General features: G+C 43.8%; 1 protein-coding gene across 1 annotated transcript in view; it reads left to right on the top strand.

Moving 5' to 3' along the window:
* LOC115416017 (multidrug resistance-associated protein 1-like) overlaps window positions 1-17879 on the top strand; it is a 95455-nt gene extending 77576 nt beyond the window's left edge. Inside the window, exons 25-32 of the mRNA XM_030129718.1 lie at window positions 780-979; window positions 1216-1342; window positions 2316-2417; window positions 8792-8938; window positions 12995-13153; window positions 14575-14741; window positions 16955-17149; window positions 17771-17879. Of these exons, the coding sequence (XP_029985578.1) occupies window positions 780-979; window positions 1216-1342; window positions 2316-2417; window positions 8792-8938; window positions 12995-13153; window positions 14575-14741; window positions 16955-17149; window positions 17771-17879 (1206 nt within the window). The remainder of the gene's footprint in view (window positions 1-779; window positions 980-1215; window positions 1343-2315; window positions 2418-8791; window positions 8939-12994; window positions 13154-14574; window positions 14742-16954; window positions 17150-17770) is intronic.
* Window positions 17880-19311: the final 1432 nt, after the last annotated feature.

Raw genomic sequence — 19311 nt, 5'->3', positions numbered from 1 at the left:
CCTTTTGGCCTGTCTTTGGGTCAGTTTTGGCCTCTCTTTGGGTCGGTTTGGGCTGCTTTTTGGCTGGATTATGGGGATTTGGGGCTTTTCTGGGACAATTATGGCTATATTTTGGAAGTCTGCAATTAGCTTTGAGTGAATTTTGCCTTCCTTCTGGTTTGAGTTTGACTATTTTGGGCCATTTACGGCCCATACATCCATCCAGAACTTTGACAAAATGGCATGCCAGTTTTGGGCCAGATTTAAGCCATAATGATTTTGCTATCTGGGAAAGGTTAGGGTTAGGGTTAGGGTTAGGGTTCAGGTTAGGTAAAGGGTTAGGGTTAGGGTTCGGGTTAGGTAAAGGGAACCGGCTGCCTGTCCCCCTAAGCCTGGTCCTAATCCCTCCTCTGCAACCTCTTTTCCTTCGTATCTGCTTTCATTCATGTCTTCGAAGTAACTCCTGGTTCCATCGGGTCTGAGGAGAGGCCACTCAGCTCCACCAGGTTCTCCTGGGACTAGGTGAGCATACCTGGGACTAGGTTGTCCTACTTGGGACTAGGTAAGCCTACCTGGGACTAGGTGAGCCTACCTGGGACTAGGTGGTCCTACCTGGGAGTGCGTGGTCCTACCTGGGATGGCAGTAGATACCTGCCACGGTTCAAGACAAAGTCCATTTACAGGCCATAGACCCCTGATTCTGATCCACACCGAGGCCAGCTGAAGAACTGTTGAAGGCGGAAGGGCCTGATTGACTAAATGAACTGTCCTTGTACACAATTTTCTAATTTGATTTTCAGAGTTTCTACGTTGCGACGTCGTGTCAGCTGCGACGCCTGGAGGCTGTAAGTCGCAGTCCGATCTACACCCACTTTAACGAAACCGTCCAGGGCGCTGGCATCATTCGAGCCTTTGGCGAACAGCAGCGCTTCATCCTGGAGGCCGACCGACACATCGACAACAACCAACAAGCATACTTCCCTCGCTTTGTTGCAACCAGGTTTATTTCCATAAACACCTGTCTGTCTGTGTTGTTTCAAATTTCTATCATTACTCAAACATTTCCATTCAAATGTTAAATGATATTTGAGTGTAATTTATTCCCTCCTTCCACAACTGTTGGTTCTGTACTGATGATGTGGTGTTAAACATGTTTAGTACATTTTAAAGGCTATTACTGTGACTCTGTCTCTCAAATGCTAATCTATATTGTAATCTATTACTGTTGTCATCCAGATGGCTGGCGGTGAATCTGGAGTTTTTGGGGAACCTGCTGGTTCTGGCTGCATCCTTATTTTCAGTCTATGGTCGTGGTAAACTGAGCCCAGGCATCGTGGGATTGGCTGTGACACACTCTCTTCAGGTAAAAATACTTTGTACCTGTTCTTAAATATTTTTAAACCTTGAAAAACAGATTGTTCTGACAGTTTGGTCCTCCAAACAGTCCCTGTTCCTTTAAATGAGGACAGTCTTGGCCTGGGGGACAGGTTCTCCTGGGTTTGAACTAATAGAACATGATTCAGGTTGGACCACAGTCATCAGGTGAAGATGAAAGGGCAGAGGACAGTTCCCTGTGGTGCCCCGTTGGTGCTGACCCCCTGTCAGACCCAGTTCTGCAGGCCCACATACTGTGGTCCTCCAGTCAGACCTCCACCTGCATGGGTGTCATCTGGTCACTCAGGGGGTCGGCCTGATGGGACTGAAACTAAAACCAGGACCCTCACAGGGTTCAGCAGCGGGTCCCACTCAATATAGACATGATGAAGCAAGAAGACGATGGGGTCCTCAACTCTGAGATGGGGCTGGTAGGAGGACTGAAGGGGGTCCACATGTGGTCTGACCATGGGTCAGATCCAGGATGAGTCTGTCTAGGGTCTTCATGATGGTAGAAGTCAGTGCCATAGGAAGTAGTCCTCAGGAACAGGAACTAGGCATGAGGTCTTCCACAGCGTCAGGACCCCCCTAACCCTAACTCTAACCCTAACCCTGCAGACTCAGGCTCATCCTGAACACATGATGAAATACTCCACAAAGCTGGGGGGGCACAGGCTTTAAGGGCATGGGGGGCTCAGCCCATCTGGGCCTGTGGAGGGTTTGGGTTAACCCGAACCCTGAGACCAGCCTGGTCATCAGTAAAGGTTAGGGTTAGGGTTAGGCTTACATTAGCCCATTAGTCCTTTTCATGTTTTTTTGGACTGTTCTTGCTCTTCCATTCATTGTTTGTTCAATCATCCTAACCCTAAACTAGGACATGGACACGTTGACCTGATTATTTGACACACAACAAATGCCAAATATTTTCTGTGAAACCAAACTGTGTTTATGTTTATTTGCAGGTGACAGGAATTCTGAGCTGGATAGTTCGATCGTGGACAGATGTGGAAAACAACATAGTGTCAGTGGAACGAGTGAAGGAATACGCCCGTACGCCAAAGGAGGTGTGGTCCTGCACAAACTGCTGAAACTGAGCTGAAACTGAGCTGAAACTGAGCTAACACTAACCATCTGGGAACTGATGTTCAACACACTCTAACATGTCAACTCCAGTTCAGTGGACTCTCTGACTCTAACTCTAACTCTCTTCAGAACCTAACTCTAGCTCTAACTCTAACTCTAACTCTCTTCAGACTCTAACTCTAACTCTCTTCAGGCTCAAACTCTAACTCTCTTCAGGCTCTAACTCTAACTCTCTTCAGGCTCTAACTCTAACTCTCTTTAGACTCTAAGTCTAACTCTCTTCAGGCTCTAACTCTAACTCTCTTCAGACTCCAACTCTAATTCTAACTCTAGCTCTACCTCTAACTCTCTTCAAACTCTAACTCTAACTCTCTTTAGACTCTAACTCTAACTCTAACTCTCTTTAGGCTCTAACTCTAACTCTCTTCAGGCTCTAACTCTAACTCTAACTCTCCTCAGTCGCTAACTAACTCTCGTCAGGCTCTAACTCTAACTCTCTTCAGGCTCTAACTCTAACTCTCTTCAGACTCTAACTCACACTCTAGCTCTAACTCTCTTCAGACTCTAACTCTAACTCTCTTTAGACTCTAACTCTAACTCTCTTCAGGCTCTAACTCTAACTCTCTTCAGGCTCCAACTCTTGCTCTCTTCAGACTTTAACTCTAGCTCTAACTCTAACTCTCTTCAGGCTCTAACTCTAACTCTCTTCAGGCTCTAACTCTCTTCAGACTCCAACTCTGACTCTAGCTCTAACTCTAACTCTCTTCAGGCTCTAACTGTAACTCTCTTAAGGCTCTAACTCTATCTCTCTTCAGGCTCTAACTCTAACTCTCTTCAGGCTCTAACTCTAACTCTCGTCAGACTCTATCTCTAACTCTCTTCAGGCTCATACTCTAACTCTAACTCTCTTCAGGCTCTAACTCTAACTCTCTTAAGACTCTAACTCTAACTCTCTTCAGACTCTAACTCTAGCTCTAACTCTAACTCTCTTCAGGCTCTAACTCTAACTCTCTTCAGACTCTAACTCTAGCTCTAACTCTAACTCTCTTCAGACTCTAACTCTAGCTCTCTTCAGGCTCTAACTCGAACTCTCTTCAGGCTCTCACTCTAACTCTCGTCAGGCTCTAACTCTAACTCTCTTCACGCTCTAACTCTAACTCTCTTCAGACTCTAACTCTCACTCTCTTCAGGCTCTGACTCTCTTCACTCTCTATCTCTAGCTCTAACTCTCATCAGTCTCTAACTCTAACTCTCTTCAGGCTCTAACTCTAGCTCTAACTCTCGTCAGGCTCTAACTCTAACTCTCTTCAGGCTCTAACTCTAACTCTCTTCAGACTCTAACTCTAGCTCTAACTCTAACTCTCTTCAGACTCTAACTCTAGCTCTAACTCTCTTCAGAACCTAACTCTAGCTCTAGCTCTTACTCTAACTCTCTTCAGGCTCTAACTCTAACTCTCTTCAGGCTCCAACTCTTGCTCTCTTCAGACTTTAACTCTAGCTCTAACTCTAACTCTCTTCAGGCTCTAACTCTAACTCTCTTAAGGCTCTAACTCTCTTCAGACTCAAACTCTGACTCTAGCTCTAACTCTAACTCTCTTCAGGCTCTAACTCTAACTCTCTTCAGGCTCTAACTCTAACTCTCTTCAGACTCTAACTCTAACTCTCTTCAGGCTCTAACTCTAACTCGAACTGTCCTCAGGCTCTAACTCTAACTCTCTTCAGGCTCTAACTGTAACTCTCTTCAGACTCTAACTCTCTTCAGACTCTATCTCTCTTCAGACTCTAACTCTAACTCTCCTCAGGCTTTAACTCTAACTCTCTTCAGACTCTAACTCTAACTCTCTTCAGGCTCTAACTCTTACTCTCTTCAGACTCTTACTCTTGCTCTCTTCAGGCTCTAGCTCGAACTCTAACTCTCTTCAGGCTCGAACTCTAACTCTCTTCAGGCTCTAACTCTAACTCTCTTCAGGCTCTAACTCTAACTTTCCTCAGGCTCTAACTCTAACTCTCTTCAGGCTCTTACTCTAAATCTCTTCAAGCTCTAACTCTACGTTTCTTCAGGCTCTAACTCTAACTCTCCTCAGACTCTAACTCTAACTCTCTTCAGGCTCTAACTCTAACTCTCTTCAGGCTCTAACTCTAACTCTCTTCAGACTCTAACTCTCCTCAGTCTCTAACTCTAACTGTCTTCAGGCTCTAACTCTAACTCTAACTCTCTTCAGGCTCTAACTCTAACTCTCTTCAGACTCTTACTCTCCTCAGTCTCTAACTCTCTTCAGGCTCTAACCCTAACTCTAACTGTCTTCAGGCTCTAACCCTAACTCTAACTCTCTTCAGGCTCTAACTCTAACTCTCTTCAGACTCTAACTCTAACACTCTTCAGACTCTAACTCTAACTCTCTTCAGACTCTAACTCTAGTTCTAACTCTAACTCTCTTCAGGCTCTAACTAACTCTCCTTAGGCTCTAACTCTAACTCTCTTCAGACTCTAACTCTAACTCTCTTCAGGCTTTAACTCTAACTCTAGCTCTCTTCAGGCTCTAGCTCTAACTTTAACTCTCACTCTCTTCAGGCTCTAACTCTAACTCTCTTCAGGCTCTAACTCTAACTCTCTTCAGGCTCTTACTCTAAATCTCTTCAAGCTCTAACTCTTACTCTCCTCAGACTCTAACTCTAACTCTACCTCTAGCTCTAACTCTAACTCTCTTCAGACTAACTCTAACTCTCTTTAGACTCTAACTCTAGCTCTAACTCTCTTCAGGCTCTAACTCTAACTCTTACTCTAAGTCTCTTCAGGCTCTAACTCTAACTCTTACTCTAACTCTGCTCAGGCTCTAACTCTTCTCAGGCTCTAACTCTAACTGTCTTCAGGCTCTAACTCTAACTGTCTTCAGGCTCTAACTCTAACTCTCTTCAGGCTCTTACTCTAAATCTCTTCAGACTCCAACTCTACGTTTCTTCAGACTCTAACTGTAACTCTCTTCAGGCTCTTACCCTAACTCTCTTCAGACTCCAACTCTAACTCTAACTCTAGCTCTAACTCTAAATCTCTTCAAGCTCTAACTCTAACTCTAACTCTCTTCAGGCTCTAACTCTCTTCAGGCTCTTACTCTAAATCTCTTCAAGCTCTAACTCTACGTTTCTTCAGGCTCTAACTCTAACTGTCTTCAGGCTCTAACTCTAACTCTAACTCTCTTCAGGCTCTAACTCTAACTCTCTTCAGACTTTAACTCTCCTCAGTCTCTAACTCTAACTGTCTTCAGGCTCTAACTCTAACTCTCTTCAGACTCTAACTCTCCTCAGTCTCTAACTCTAACTGTCTTCAGGCTCAAACTCTAACTCTCTTCAGGCTCTAACCCTAACTCTAACTGTCTTCAGGCTCTAACCCTAACTCTAACTCTCTTCAGGCTCTAACTCTAACTCTCTTCGGACTCTAACTCTAACACTCTTCAGACTCTAACTCTCTTCAGACTCTAACTCTAGCTCTAACTCTAACTCTCTTCAGGCTCTAACTAACTCTCCTTAGGCTCTAACTCTAACTCTCTTCAGACTCTAACTCTAACTCTCTTCAGGCTTTAACTCTAACTCTCTTCAGGCTCTAACTCTAGCTCTCTTCAGGCTCTAGCTCTAACTTTAACTCTAACTCTCTTCAGGCTCTAACTCTAACTCTCTTCAGGCTCTAACTCAAACTCTCTTCAGGCTCTAACTCTAACTCTCCTCAGGCTCTAACTCTAACTCTCTTCAGGCTCTAACTCTAACTCTCTTCAGGCTCTTACTCTAAATCTCTTCAAGCTCTAACTCTACGTTTCTTCAGGCTCTAACTCTTACTCTATTCAGGCTCTAACTCTTACTCTCTTCAGACTCTAACTCTAACTCTCTTCAGGCTCTAACTCTAACTCTCTTCAGACTCCAACTCTAACTCTAGCTCTAACTCTAACTCTCTTCAGACTAACTCTAACTCTCTTTAGACTCTAACTCTAGCTCTAACTCTCTTCAGGCTCTAACTCTAACTCTTACTCTAAGTCTCTTCAGGCTCTAACTCTAACTCTTACTCTAACTCTGCTCAGTCTCTAACGCTAAGTCTTCTCAGGCTCTAACTCTAACTGTCTTCAGGCTCTAACTCTCTTCAGACTCCAACTCTAACTCTAACTCTAGCTCTAACTCTAACTCTCTTCAGTCTAACTCTTACTCTCTTTAGACTCTAGCTCTAACTCTCTTTAGGCTCTAACTCTGACTCTCTTCAGGCTCTAACTCTAACACTCTTCAGGCTCTAACTCTAACTCTTACTCTAAGTCTCTTAAGGCTCTAACTCTTACTCTTACTCTAACTCTTCTCAGCCTCTAACTCTAACTGTCTTCAGGCTCTAACTCTAACTCTTACTCTAACTCTCTTCAGGCTCTTACTCTAAATCTCTTCAAGCTCTTACTCTACGTTTCTTCAGACTCTAACTCTAACTCTCTTCAGGCTCTAACTCTAATTCTCTTCAGACTCCAACTCTAACTCTAACTCTAGCTCTAACTCTAACTCTCTTCAGTCTAACTCTAACTCTCTTTAGACTCTAACTCTAGCTCTAACTCTCTTTAGGCTCTAACTCTTACTCTCTTTAGGCTCTAACTCTTACTCTCTTCAGGCTCTAACTCTAACACTCTTCAGGCTCTAACTCTAACTCTTCCTCTAAGTCTCTTCAGGCTCTAACTCTAACTCTTACTCTAACTCTCTTCAGGCTCTTACTCTAAATCTCTTCAAGCTCTTACTCTACGTTTCTTCAGACTCTAACTCTAACTCTCTTCAGGCTCTAACTCTAACTCTCTTCAGAGTCCAACTCTAACTCTAACTCTAGCTCTAACTCTCTTCAGTCTAACTCTAACTCTCTTTAGACTCTAACTCTTGCTCTAACTCTCTTTAGGCTCTAACTCTGACTCTCTTCAGGCTCTAACTCTAACACTCTTCAGGCTCTAACTCTAACTCTTACTCTAAGTCTCTTCAGGCTCTAACTCTAACTCTTACTCTAACTCTTCTCAGGCTCTAACTCTAACTGTCTTCAGGCTCTAACTCTAACTCTCTTCAGGCTCTAACTCTAACTCTTACTCTAAGTCTCTTCAGGCTCTAACTCTAACTCTTACTCTCTTCAGGCTCTAACTCTAACTCTCTTCAGGCTCTAACTCTAACTCTCTTCAGGCTCTTACTCTAAATCTCTTCAAGCTCTAACTCTACGTTTCTTCAGGCTCTAACTCTTACTCTATTCAGGCTCTAACTCTTACTCTCTTCAGACTCTAACTCTAACTCTCTTCAGGCTCTAACTCTAACTCTCTTCAGACTCCAACTCTAACTCTAGCTCTAACTCTAACTCTCTTCAGACTAACTCTAACTCTCTTTAGACTCTAACTCTAGCTCTAACTCTCTTCAGGCTCTAACTCTAACTCTTACTCTAAGTCTCTTCAGGCTCTAACTCTAACTCTTACTCTAACTCTGCTCAGTCTCTAACGCTAAGTCTTCTCAGGCTCTAACCCTAACTCTCTTCAGGCTCTAACTCTAACTGTCTTCAGGCTCTAACTCTAACTCTCTTCAGACTCCAACTCTAACTCTAACTCTAGCTCTAACTCTAACTCTCTTCAGTCTAACTCTAACTCTCTTTAGACTCTAACTCTAGCTCTAACTCTCTTTAGGCTCTAACTCTGACTCTCTTCAGGCTCTAACTCTAACACTCTTCAGGCTCTAACTCTAACTCTTACTCTAAGTCTCTTCAGGCTCTAACTCTAACTCTTACTCTAACTCTTCTCAGGCTCTAACTCTAACTGTCTTCAGGCTCTAACTCTAACTCTTACTCTAACTCTCTTCAGGCTCTTACTCTAAATCTCTTCAAGCTCTTACTCTACGTTTCTTCAGACTCTAACTCTAACTCTCTTCAGGCTCTAACTCTAACTCTCTTCAGACTCCAACTCTAACTCTAACTCTAGCTCTAACTCTCTTCAGTCTAACTCTAACTCTCTTTAGACTCTAACTCTAGCTCTAACTCTCTTTAGGCTCTAACTCTGACTCTCTTCAGGCTCTAACTCTAACACTCTTCAGGCTCTAACTCTAACTCTTACTCTAAGTCTCTTCAGGCTCTAACTCTAACTCTTACTCTAACTCTTCTCAGGCTCTAACTCCAACTGTCTTCAGGCTCTAACTCTAACTCTCTTCAGGCTCTAACTCTAACTCTTCCTCTAAGTCTCTTCAGGCTCTAACTCTAACTCTAACTCTTCTCAGGCTCTAACTCTAACTCTGCTCAGGCTCTAACTCTAACTCTCTTCAGGCTCTAATTTTTAACTCTAACTCTCTTCAGGGTCTAATTTTTAACTCTAACTCTCTTCAGGCTCCATGGACAGTTGAAGGGACTCTGGTTCCGTCCTCTTGGCCCAGTTCAGGGTCCATCCAGTTGGAAGACTTTGGACTGCAGTACCGCAAAGGTCTGGACTGGGCCTTAAAGGACATCTCCATCAGCATCCAGGACCGAGAGAAGGTACACCTAACCCAGGATAACTAACCCTAACCCAGATAACTCACCCTAACCCAGGATATCTAACCCTAACCCAGGATATTTAACCCTAACCCAGGATATCTAACCCTAACCCTTACCCAGGATATCTAACCCTAACCCACGATATCTAACCCTAACTCAGGATATCTAACCCTAACTCAGGATATCTAACCCTAACTCAGGATATCTAACCCTAACCCAGGATATCTAACCCTAACCCTTACCCAGGATATCTAACCCTAACCCAGGATATCTAACCAAGGATATCTAACCCTAACCCAGGATATCTAACCCTAACCACTGTATGTGATTTTTTCAGAACCTCTGAGTTCGTTATTAAAATAAGTTTACAAACTTACCTTAATAATAATAATTTAAAATAAATTGGAATGTGGACATGATGAAATACTGAGGAGTTAATATTCCTAAAAATTAAAATGAGATGAGATTCAACTTTATTCTTACACATTTACGAGTCATTGAAATAGAGTTAGAATCTTAACAGTAGAGCAATAAGAAGAAGTAACCCTGTTATGGACTGGACTGGGACCAGTGACTCTGGTTCCAAACAAGTAAACAGTTCGTACAAAGGAAGTTAAGGACATAAAAGGATAAAGAGGAAATTCACATATGATTAAAATACAAACTAACTAACTAACTAACTAACTAACTAAGTAACTAACTAACTAACAGCCCAAACTAACTAAGTAACTAAGTAATTAACTAACTAACTAATTAACTAACAGTCTAAACTAACTAACCTGCAGCAGCGCCTCTGACTGGTGAGGACAGCTGACAGGATCAGTGTGGTCCTGCTGAAGGGTTAGGGTGGTCCTACTGAAGGGTTAGGGTGGTCCTGCTGAAGGGTTAGGATGGTCCTACTGAAGGGTTAGGGTGGTCCTGCTGAAGGGTTAGGGTGGTCCTGCTGAAGGGTTAGGGTAGTCCTGCTGAAGGGTTAGGGTGGTCCTGCTGAAGGGTTAGGGTGGTCCTGCTGAAGGGTTAGGGTGGTCCTGCTGAAGGGTTAGGGTAGTCCTGCTGAAGGGTTAGGGTGGTCCTGGTGCCTCCTTCAAGGGACTTGGCTAAATAACGTTACTTGTTAAGGACACTGAGGTTGTAAAACTCCCAGGAGTCTAAATATGGAACAGATTCACTCAGCTGCAGTTCACAACTGTATTCACCTCTGAGAACTGTGCACTAACTTTTATTCTTAACTACATTTACAGTGATTTATTTCATTCACTGAAGTACTGCAGCAGAACTTCAGGACTGATTTTATCTCAGGTGTTTTTAATTATGTGTGTTTTTATTTTCTACTGCAGTGCATGTGTGATGTAATTTAGCAGAAGGACAATATAAGCCATCTGAACCTGAACCTGAACCTGAACCTGAATCTAAATCTAAATCTGAATCTGAATCTGAACCTAAATCTGAATCTGAACCTGAACCTGAATCTGAACCTGAATCTAAATCTGAATCTGAATCTGAACCTAAATCTGAATCTGAATCTAAATCTAAATCTGAATCTGAATCTGAACCTAAATCTGAATCTGAACCTGAATCTGAATCTGAACCTGAATCTGAACCTAAATCTGAATCTGAATCTAAATCTGAACCTGAATCTGAACCTGAATCTGAATCTGAACCTGAATCTAAATCTGAATCTGAATCTGAATCTGAACCTGAATCTAAATCTGAATCTGAATCTGAACCTGAATCTGAACCTAAATCTGAACCTGAATCTAAATCTGAATCTGAATCTGAACCTAAATCTGAATCTGAATCTAAATCTAAATGTGAATCTGAATCTGAACCTAAATCTGAATCTGAACCTGAATCTGAATCTGAACCTGAACCTGAATCTGAATCTGAACCTGAATCTAAATCTGAACCTGAATCTAAATCTGAATCTGAATCTTAACCTAAATCTGAATCTGAATCTGAACCTGAATCTGAATCTGAATCTGAATCTGAACCTAAATCTGAATCTGAATCTGAATCTAAATCTGAACCTGAATCTGAACCTGAATCTGAATCTGAACCTGAATCTAAATCTGAATCTGAACCTGAATCTGAACCTGAATCTAAATCTGAATCTGAATCTGAACCTGAATCTGAACCTAAATCTGAACCTGAATCTAAATCTGAATCTGAATCTGAACCTAAATCTGAATCTGAATCTAAATCTAAATGTGAATCTGAATCTGAACCTAAATCTGAATCTGAACCTGAATCTGAATCTGAACCTGAATCTGAACCTAAATCTGAATCTGAATCTAAATCTGAACCTGAATCTGAACCTGAATCTGAATCTGAACCTGAATCTAAATCTGAATCTGAATCTGAACCTGAATCTGAACCTAAATCTGAACCTGAACCTGAACCTGAATCTGAATCTGAACCTGAACCTGAATCTGAATCTGAACCTGAACCTGAATCTAAATCTGAACCTGAATCTAAATCTGAATCTGAATCTTAACCTAAATCTGAATCTGAATCTTAACCTGAATCTGAATCTGAACCTAAATCTGAATCTGAATCTGAACCTGAATCTAAATCTGAATCTGAATCTTAACCTAAATCTGAATCTGAATCTGAACCTAAATCTGAATCTAAATCTGAACCTGAATCTGAATCTGAACCTAAATCTGAATCTGAACCTGAACCTGAACCTGAATCTGAATCTAAATCTGATTCTGAATCTGAACCTAAATCTGAATCTGATTCTAAATCTAAATCTGAATCTGAATCTGAACCTAAATCTGAATCTGAACCTGAACCTGAACCTGAATCTGAATCTGAACCTAAATCTGAATCTGAATCTAAATCTGAACCTGAATCTGAACCTGAATCTGAATCTGAACCTGAATCTAAATCTGAATCTGAACCTGAATCTGAACCTGAATCTAAATCTGAATCTGAATCTGAACCTAAATCTGAACCTGAATCTAAATCTGAATCTGAACCTAAATCTGAATCTGAATCTAAATCTAAATGTGAATCTGAATCTGAACCTAAATCTGAATCTGAATCTGAACCTGAATCTGAACTTAAATCTGAATCTGAATCTAAATCTGAACCTGAATCTGAACCTGAATCTGAATCTGAACCTGAATCTAAATCTGAATCTGAATCTGAACCTGAATCTGAACCTAAATCTGAACCTGAACCTGAACCTGAATCTGAATCTGAACCTGAACCTGAACCTGAATCTGAATCTAAATCTGAACCTGAATCTAAATCTGAATCTGAATCTTAACCTAAATCTGAATCTGAATCTTAACCTGAATCTGAATCTGAACCTAAATCTGAATCTGAATCTGAACCTGAATCTAAATCTGAATCTGAATCTTAACCTAAATCTGAATCTGAATCTGAACCTGAATCTGAATCTGAACCTAAATCTGAATCTAAATCTGAACCTGAATCTGAATCTGAATCTGAACCTAAATCTGAATCTGAACCTGAACCTGAATCTGAATCTGAACCTGAATCTGAACCTAAATCTGAATCTGAATCTAAATCTGAACCTGAATCTGAATCTGAATCTGAACCTGAATCTGAATCTGAACCTGAATCTAAATCTGAATCTGAATCTGAACCTGAACCTGAATCTGAACCTGAACCTGAATTGGAACCGGAACCTGAACCTGAACCTGAACCTGAACCTGAATCTGAACCTGAATCTGAATCTGAACCTGAATCGGAATCGGAATCTGAACCTGAACCTGAACCTGAACCTGAATCTGAACCTGAACCTGAATCTGAATGAATATGAATATGAGACTGTTTCAAACCCCAGACCAGAGCAGGTTTTTTATAGAATGGACTGAACGTTGGAGTTCCAGAGCAGAAGAAAACACTGCTGTCATTTACTCTGACCCCAGTGTTCCAGAATTATTGGACAAATGTTTAAATAATTGTAACAGTCTGTCGATGTTGTAAGCTGCTGTATTTGGTTCAGTTTTGGTTGAATGTATGATGTGTCCTAAATGAAAGCGTCGGTGTGAATATTCACTGATGAACATGTGGAACCAACAGGTGGGAATTGTTGGAAGGACTGGAGCTGGAAAGTCGTCCTTGGCTTTAGGAATTTTTCGTATTCTGGAGGCGGTGAAAGGACGGATCTGCATCGATGGGGTGAACATCGCTCAGCTGGGCCTTCATGAACTGCGCTCCAGGTTAACCATCATTCCACAGGTCAGTGAACGCCTCATGTTTCACCTTTAACTCCTGGTGGGACTCTGTTTCTGCTTCCTCAGCTGATAACTGTCAGATGAATGTCCCAGATCATGTTTTCACGTCATCTGTTAAATCAGATGCATTTTCATTCTCAAATAAATATTAGACCAGTGAACAATTTAGGTTTTTCACACCAAAATAAAACCCATAAATAAGAGACATCAAACTTCCTCTACGAAGGGTTAGGTCCAATGGTTAGGGTTTAAGGGTTAGGGTTTAAGGGTTAGGGTTAGGTCCAATGGTTAGGGTTTAAGGGTTAGGGTTAGGGTTTAAGGGTTAGGGTTTAAGGGTTAGGGTTAGGTCCAATGGTTAGGGTTTAAGGGTTAGGGTTAGGGTTTAAGGGTTAGGGTTTAAGGGTTAGGGTTAGGTCCAATGGTTAGGGTTTAAGGGTTAGGGTTAGGGTTTAAGGGTTAGGGTTTAAGGGTTAGGGTTTAAGGGTTAGGGTTAGGTCCAATGGTTAGGGTTTAAGGGTTAGGGTTTAAGGGTTAGGGTTAGGTCCAATGGTTAGGGTTTAAGGGTTAGGGTTAGGTCCAATGGTTAGGGTTTAGGGTTTAAGGGTTAGGACTTGAGGGTTAGGGTTAGGTCCAATGGTTAGGGTTTAAGGGTTAGGGTTTAAGGGTTTAAGGGTTAGGGTTAGGGTTTAAGGGTTAGGGTTAGGTCCAATGGTTAGGGTTTAAGGGTTAGGTCCAATGGTTAGGGTTTAAGGGTTAGGGTTTAAGGGTTAGGGTTTAAGGGTTTAAGGGTTAGGGTTTAAGGGTTAGGGTTAGGTCCAATGGTTAGGGTTTAAGGGTTAGGGTTAGGGTTTAAGGGTTAGGTCCAATGGTTAGGGTTTAAGGGTTAGGGTTAGGTCCAATGGTTAGGGTTTAAGGGTTAGGGTTTAAGGGTTAGGGTTTAAGGGTTAGGGTTAGGTCCAATGGTTAGGGTTTAAGGGTTAGGGTTAGGTCCAATGGTTAGGGTTTAGGGTTAGGGTTTAAGGGTTAGGGCTTGAGGGTTAGGGTTAGGTCCAATGGTTAGGGTTTAAGGGTTAGGGTTTAAGGGTTAGGGTTCGAGGTCAGTGTGTCAAACATCCTGGACCACATGTCGTGGACTTCACAATAAACAAACCTAACGGGGAAAAAAATAAAAAATAAATTTCATTTGATGACCTTTCATTTAGGGTTAGGGTTAGGGTAGGCCCTAACCCTAACCCTGTTCCCAAATCCACTATCCCAGTGGGAACTGTTCCTAGATCAGAACAGGGTTAGGGTTAGGGTTAGGGCCTACCCTGACCCTAACCCTAACAGTCTAAATAGTCTAGGGTCTGTTTTTATTTCCTGAAGGTGATTCACACAGTTTCATTGTGTACAGTGACACTAATGGTCATGTGGTCTGCTTTTCAGGACCCAGTTCTGTTTTCAGGAACTCTGAGGATGAACCTGGACCCCTTTGAGACCTGCTCAGACCAGGAGCTGTGGAAGGCACTGGAACTGTCCCACCTCACCAGCTTTGTGTCCACATTGCCCAAAAAACTGGACTACCAGTGCAGTGAAGGAGGAGAGAACCTGAGGTAGGAACCCTAACCCTAACCCTGAGGTAGGAACCCTAACCCTAACCTGAGGTAGGAACCCTAACCCTAACCTGAGGTAGGAACCCTAACCCTAACCCTGAGGTAGGAACCCTAACCCTAACCTGAAGTAGGAACCCTAACCCTAACCTTGAGGTAGGAACCCTAACCCTAACCCTGAGTAAGGAACCCTAACCCTAACCTGAGGTAGGAACCCTAACCCTAACCTGAGGTAGGAACCCTAACCCTAACCCTGAGGTAGGAACCCTAACCCTAACCTGAGGTAGGAACCCTAACCCTAACCTGAAGTAGGAACCCTAACCCTGAGGTACGAACCCTAACCCTAACCCTGAGTAAGGAACCCTAACCCTAAATGTCCTTCTGAGGGTTAGGGTTTTCTCAGTGGTCCAGGGTCAGGGTTTTCTCAGTGGTCCAGAGTTAAGTCAGGGGGTCCACCTCTGGTCCTCCAGGGCCGGTATCCCTCATGTTTCAGATGTGTCCTCTTCCAGTCCACCTGATGGTCTAGATAAGGTTTCTGCAGAGCTGATGATGATAGGCTGATCATTAGAACTAGGTGAGTAGGAGGAGGGATCCATCTAAAACATGGAGGATACCAGTCCTGGAGGACCAGGACTGGACACCCCTGGGTTAAGGTTCAATCCTTTAAAACCAACTTAAATCAAGACTTGTCTGGCATCTCAACCATCCAACAGAAAGGCTTTTGTAGAGGGGGTTAGGGTTAGGGTTCTTTATCTGGGCTTTGTGGGGTTAGGGTTAGGGTTAGGGTTAGGGTTCAGGGAGAGTCTTTGACCCAGTGGAGGAGGTCCAGTATCTGGGTCTGGTTCACAGCGAGGGAAGGATGGAGGTTCAGATTGACAGGTGGGTGGAGTGGAGGTTCAGATTGACAGGTGGGTGCAGCGTCTGCAGTGCTTGTATGGGTCTGTTGTGGTTCAGAAGGAGCTGAGCCCAAAGGAGAAGCTCTGGATTTACCCTCAGTCTGCGTTCAGACCCTCACCTGTGGTCATGAGCTGTGGGTCAAGACCCAAAGGGCCGGATCCAGGACCCAAAGGACCAGATCCATGATACCAGCGGTCCAAGTGAGTTTCCTCTGTAGGGTGGGTGGATCCACCCTTAGGGATAGGGGGCGGAGCTCAGAGTAGAACCGCCGCTCCTCCACGTCCAGAGGAACCAGCTGAGGTGGATCAGACATCTGGTTCAGATCCTCCTGGACTCCTCCCTGGGGAGGTGTTCTGGGCATGTCCCACCAGGAGGAGAAGTCTGAGGAGAGGGAGGAGCCTGAGCAGAGAAAGGAGTCTGAGGAGAGGGAGGAGTCTGAGCAGAGGGAGGAGTCTGAGGAGAGGGAGGAGTCTGAGCAGAGGGAAGTTTGGGCATCCCTGCTTAGACTGTTCCCCCTGTGACCCAGCCCTGGATAAGAGGAAGAGAATGGATGGATGGGTTAGGGTTCTTTATGGGGTCTTTGTAGTCACTAATAGTGACCCCTGTTTCTGCGGACAGTGTTAGGTTCTTTTTGGGGTCTTTGTAGTCACTAATAGTGACCCCTGTTTCTGCGGACAGTGTTAGGTTCTTTATGGGTCCTTGTAGTCACTAATAGTGACCCCTGTTTCTGCGGACAGTGTTAGGTTCTTTATGGGTCCTTGTAGTCACTAATAGTGACCCCTGTTTCTGCGGACAGTGTTAGGTTCTTTATGGGTCCTTGTAGTCACTAATAGTGACCCCTGTTTCTGCGGACAGTGTTAGGTTCTTTATGGGTCCTTGTAGTCACTAATAGTGACCCCTGTCTTTGTGGTCAGGGTTCTTTATGTGGTCTTTGTAGTCACTAATAGTGACCCCTGTTTCTGCGGACAGTGTTAGGTTCTTTATGGGTCCTTGTAGTCACTAATAGTGACCCCTGTTTCTGCGGACAGTGTTAGGTTCTTTATGGGTCCTTGTAGTCACTAATAGTGACCCCTGTTTCTGCGGACAGTGTTAGGTTCTTTATGGGTCCTTGTAGTCACTAATAGTGACCCCTGTCTTTGTGGTCAGGGTTCTTTATGTGGTCTTTGTAGTCACTAATAGTGACCCCTGTTTCTGCGGACAGTGTTAGGTTCTTTATGGGTCCTTGTAGTCACTAATAGTGACCCCTGTGTCTGCGGACAGTGTTAGGTTCTTTATGGGTCTTTGTAGTCACTAATAGTGACCCCTGTCTCTGTGGACAGTGTGGGCCAGCGTCAGCTCTTGTGTTTGGCCAGAGCTCTGCTGAGGAAGACCAGGATCCTTGTCCTGGATGAGGCCACTGCAGCTGTAGACCTGCAGACGGACCAGCTGATCCAGTCCACCATCCGGACCCAGTTTGAGGACTGCACCGTCCTGACCATCGCACACCGCCTCAACACCATCATAGACTACAGCAGGTAAAGGGGCGGGGCTTCTGGGACTACAGCAGGTAAAGAGGCGGGGCTTCTTGGGCTTCAGCGGGTAAAGGGTGGGGCTTCGGGGACTACAACGGGTAAAGGGGTGGGGCTTCTGGGACTACAACAGGTAAAGGGGCGGGGCTTCTGGGGCTTCGGACAGGTGTTTCTGTAAGTGTCTACATCTGTGTCAGACTGGAGAGCAAATCAGACCTAGCTAGCATTAGCATTAGCAAAGTCCAAAAAGACACAGTGGGTTTGGTTCCAGATATGTTCTGTGGGTCCGGTTCCAGGTACATTCTGTCAGTGGGTTCGATTTCAGGTACGTTCTGTCAGTGGGTTCGGTTCCAGGTACGTTCTGTGGGTTCGGTTCCAGGTACGTTCTGTGGGCTCGGTTCCAGGTACGTTCTGTCAGTGGGTTCAATTCCAGGTACGTTCTGTGGGTTCGGTTCATCTTCCATTGGTCCTCATCTCAGTAGTTGGAGTGAAATGTGCTTCTTTGTGGTGGAAGGTGTTTTCATTGAGTCTTTGACCTGGTTCTGGTTTTTGGTTCTGACCTGCTGGTTCTTTCTGACCTGGTTCTGGTTTTTGGTTCTGACCTAGTTGTGGTTCTTGTCTCTCCAGGGTCTTGGTCATGGACCAGGGTTCCATCGTAGAGGCGGGTCCCCCCTCAGAGCTCCTCCGTCAGCAGAGTCACTTTTATCAGATGTGTGTGGAGGCGGGTTTGGCCTAAAACACAAACATATAAATGAGTTTGGACGTCCAGAAGAAGAACGACTGAAGGATCCACCTCCAGCTGAGGAACTCCAAAAATGTGTGTTCTGTTTGTGATAAATATATAAATATATTCAAAAACGTGTGTTCTGTTTGTGATAAATATATGAATATATTCAAAAACGTGTGTTCTGTTTGTGATAAATATATGAATATATTCAAAAACGTGTGTTCTGTTTGTGATAAATATATGAATATATTAGATCTGAATGGTGTTGAGTTTAAACTAATGTTGGTTTCCGCCTCAGAACAGGAAGGACAGATTTAGTCAAACAGCTGTTGGGGTTAGCGAACCCTGAATCTACATGAGTCGAACACTGGGAACGTTTAAGGACACTCGAATCAGATATTTTCCACAATTCACTAAAGATATTTAATTTATGGAAGTCAGTCTAAAGTTCCACCCACAAACAAATGAACAAAAGGATCTGTTCAGTTCTGTGTGTAGCACAGGATCTGAGGTTTCAGAACCAAGTCTGGGTTCAAGTTCAAGTTAGGGTTCTTCTGCTCAGTGCAGTAGTAGGTGGGCCATCATGGACTCTAGACCATTTCATTTAAATTGTGCATAAGGCAGTGGGTTAGGGTTAGGCAGACTCATAGTGGACTCCACTGGTCTAGGGTTAGGGTTAGCCAGACTCATAGTGGACTCCACTGGTCTAGGGTTAGGGTTAGGCAGACTCATAGTGGACTCCACTGATCTAGGGTTAGGGTTAGGCAGACTCATAGTGGACTCCACTGGTCTAGGGTTAGGGTTAGGCAGACTCATAGTGGACTCCACTGGTCTAGGGTTAGGGTTAGGCAGACTCATTGTGGACTCCACTGGTCTAGGGTTAGGGTTAGGCAGACTCATTGTGGACTCCACTGGTCTAGGGTTAGGGTTAGGCAGACTCATTGTGGACTCCACTGGTCTAGGGTTAGGGTTAGGCAGACTCATAGTGGACTCCACTGGTTTAGGGTTAGGGTTAGGCAGACTCATAGTGGACTCCACTGGTCTAGGGTTAGGGTTAGGCAGACTCATAGTGGACTCCACTGGTCTAGGGTTAGGGTTAGGCAGACTCATTGTGGACTCCACTGGTCTAGGGTTAGGGTTAGGCAGACTCATTGTGGACTCCACTGGTCTAGGGTTAGGGTTAGGCAGACTCATTGTGGACTCCACTGGTCTAGGGTTAGGGTTAGGCAGACTCATAGTGGACTCCACTGGTTTAGGGTTAGGGTTAGGCAGACTCATAGTGGACTCCACTGGTCTAGGGTTAGGGTTAGGCAGACTCATAGTGGACTCTACTGGTCTTAGTCTTGGTTCTTCCTGGTTTCTTTCTCCTCAGATTCCAGGGTTTGTTGTGACACTTTCATTTCTGTGGTTTTATTCTTTCTTCTTTGGTGTTTGTTCATGT

Source organism: Sphaeramia orbicularis, unplaced genomic scaffold (assembly GCF_902148855.1).
Source record: "Sphaeramia orbicularis unplaced genomic scaffold, fSphaOr1.1, whole genome shotgun sequence".
In the NCBI taxonomy this organism is placed as follows: domain Eukaryota; kingdom Metazoa; phylum Chordata; class Actinopteri; order Kurtiformes; family Apogonidae; genus Sphaeramia; species Sphaeramia orbicularis.
Note: the sequence above shows the minus strand (reverse complement) of the source record. Positions and strands in the feature narration are given on the sequence as shown.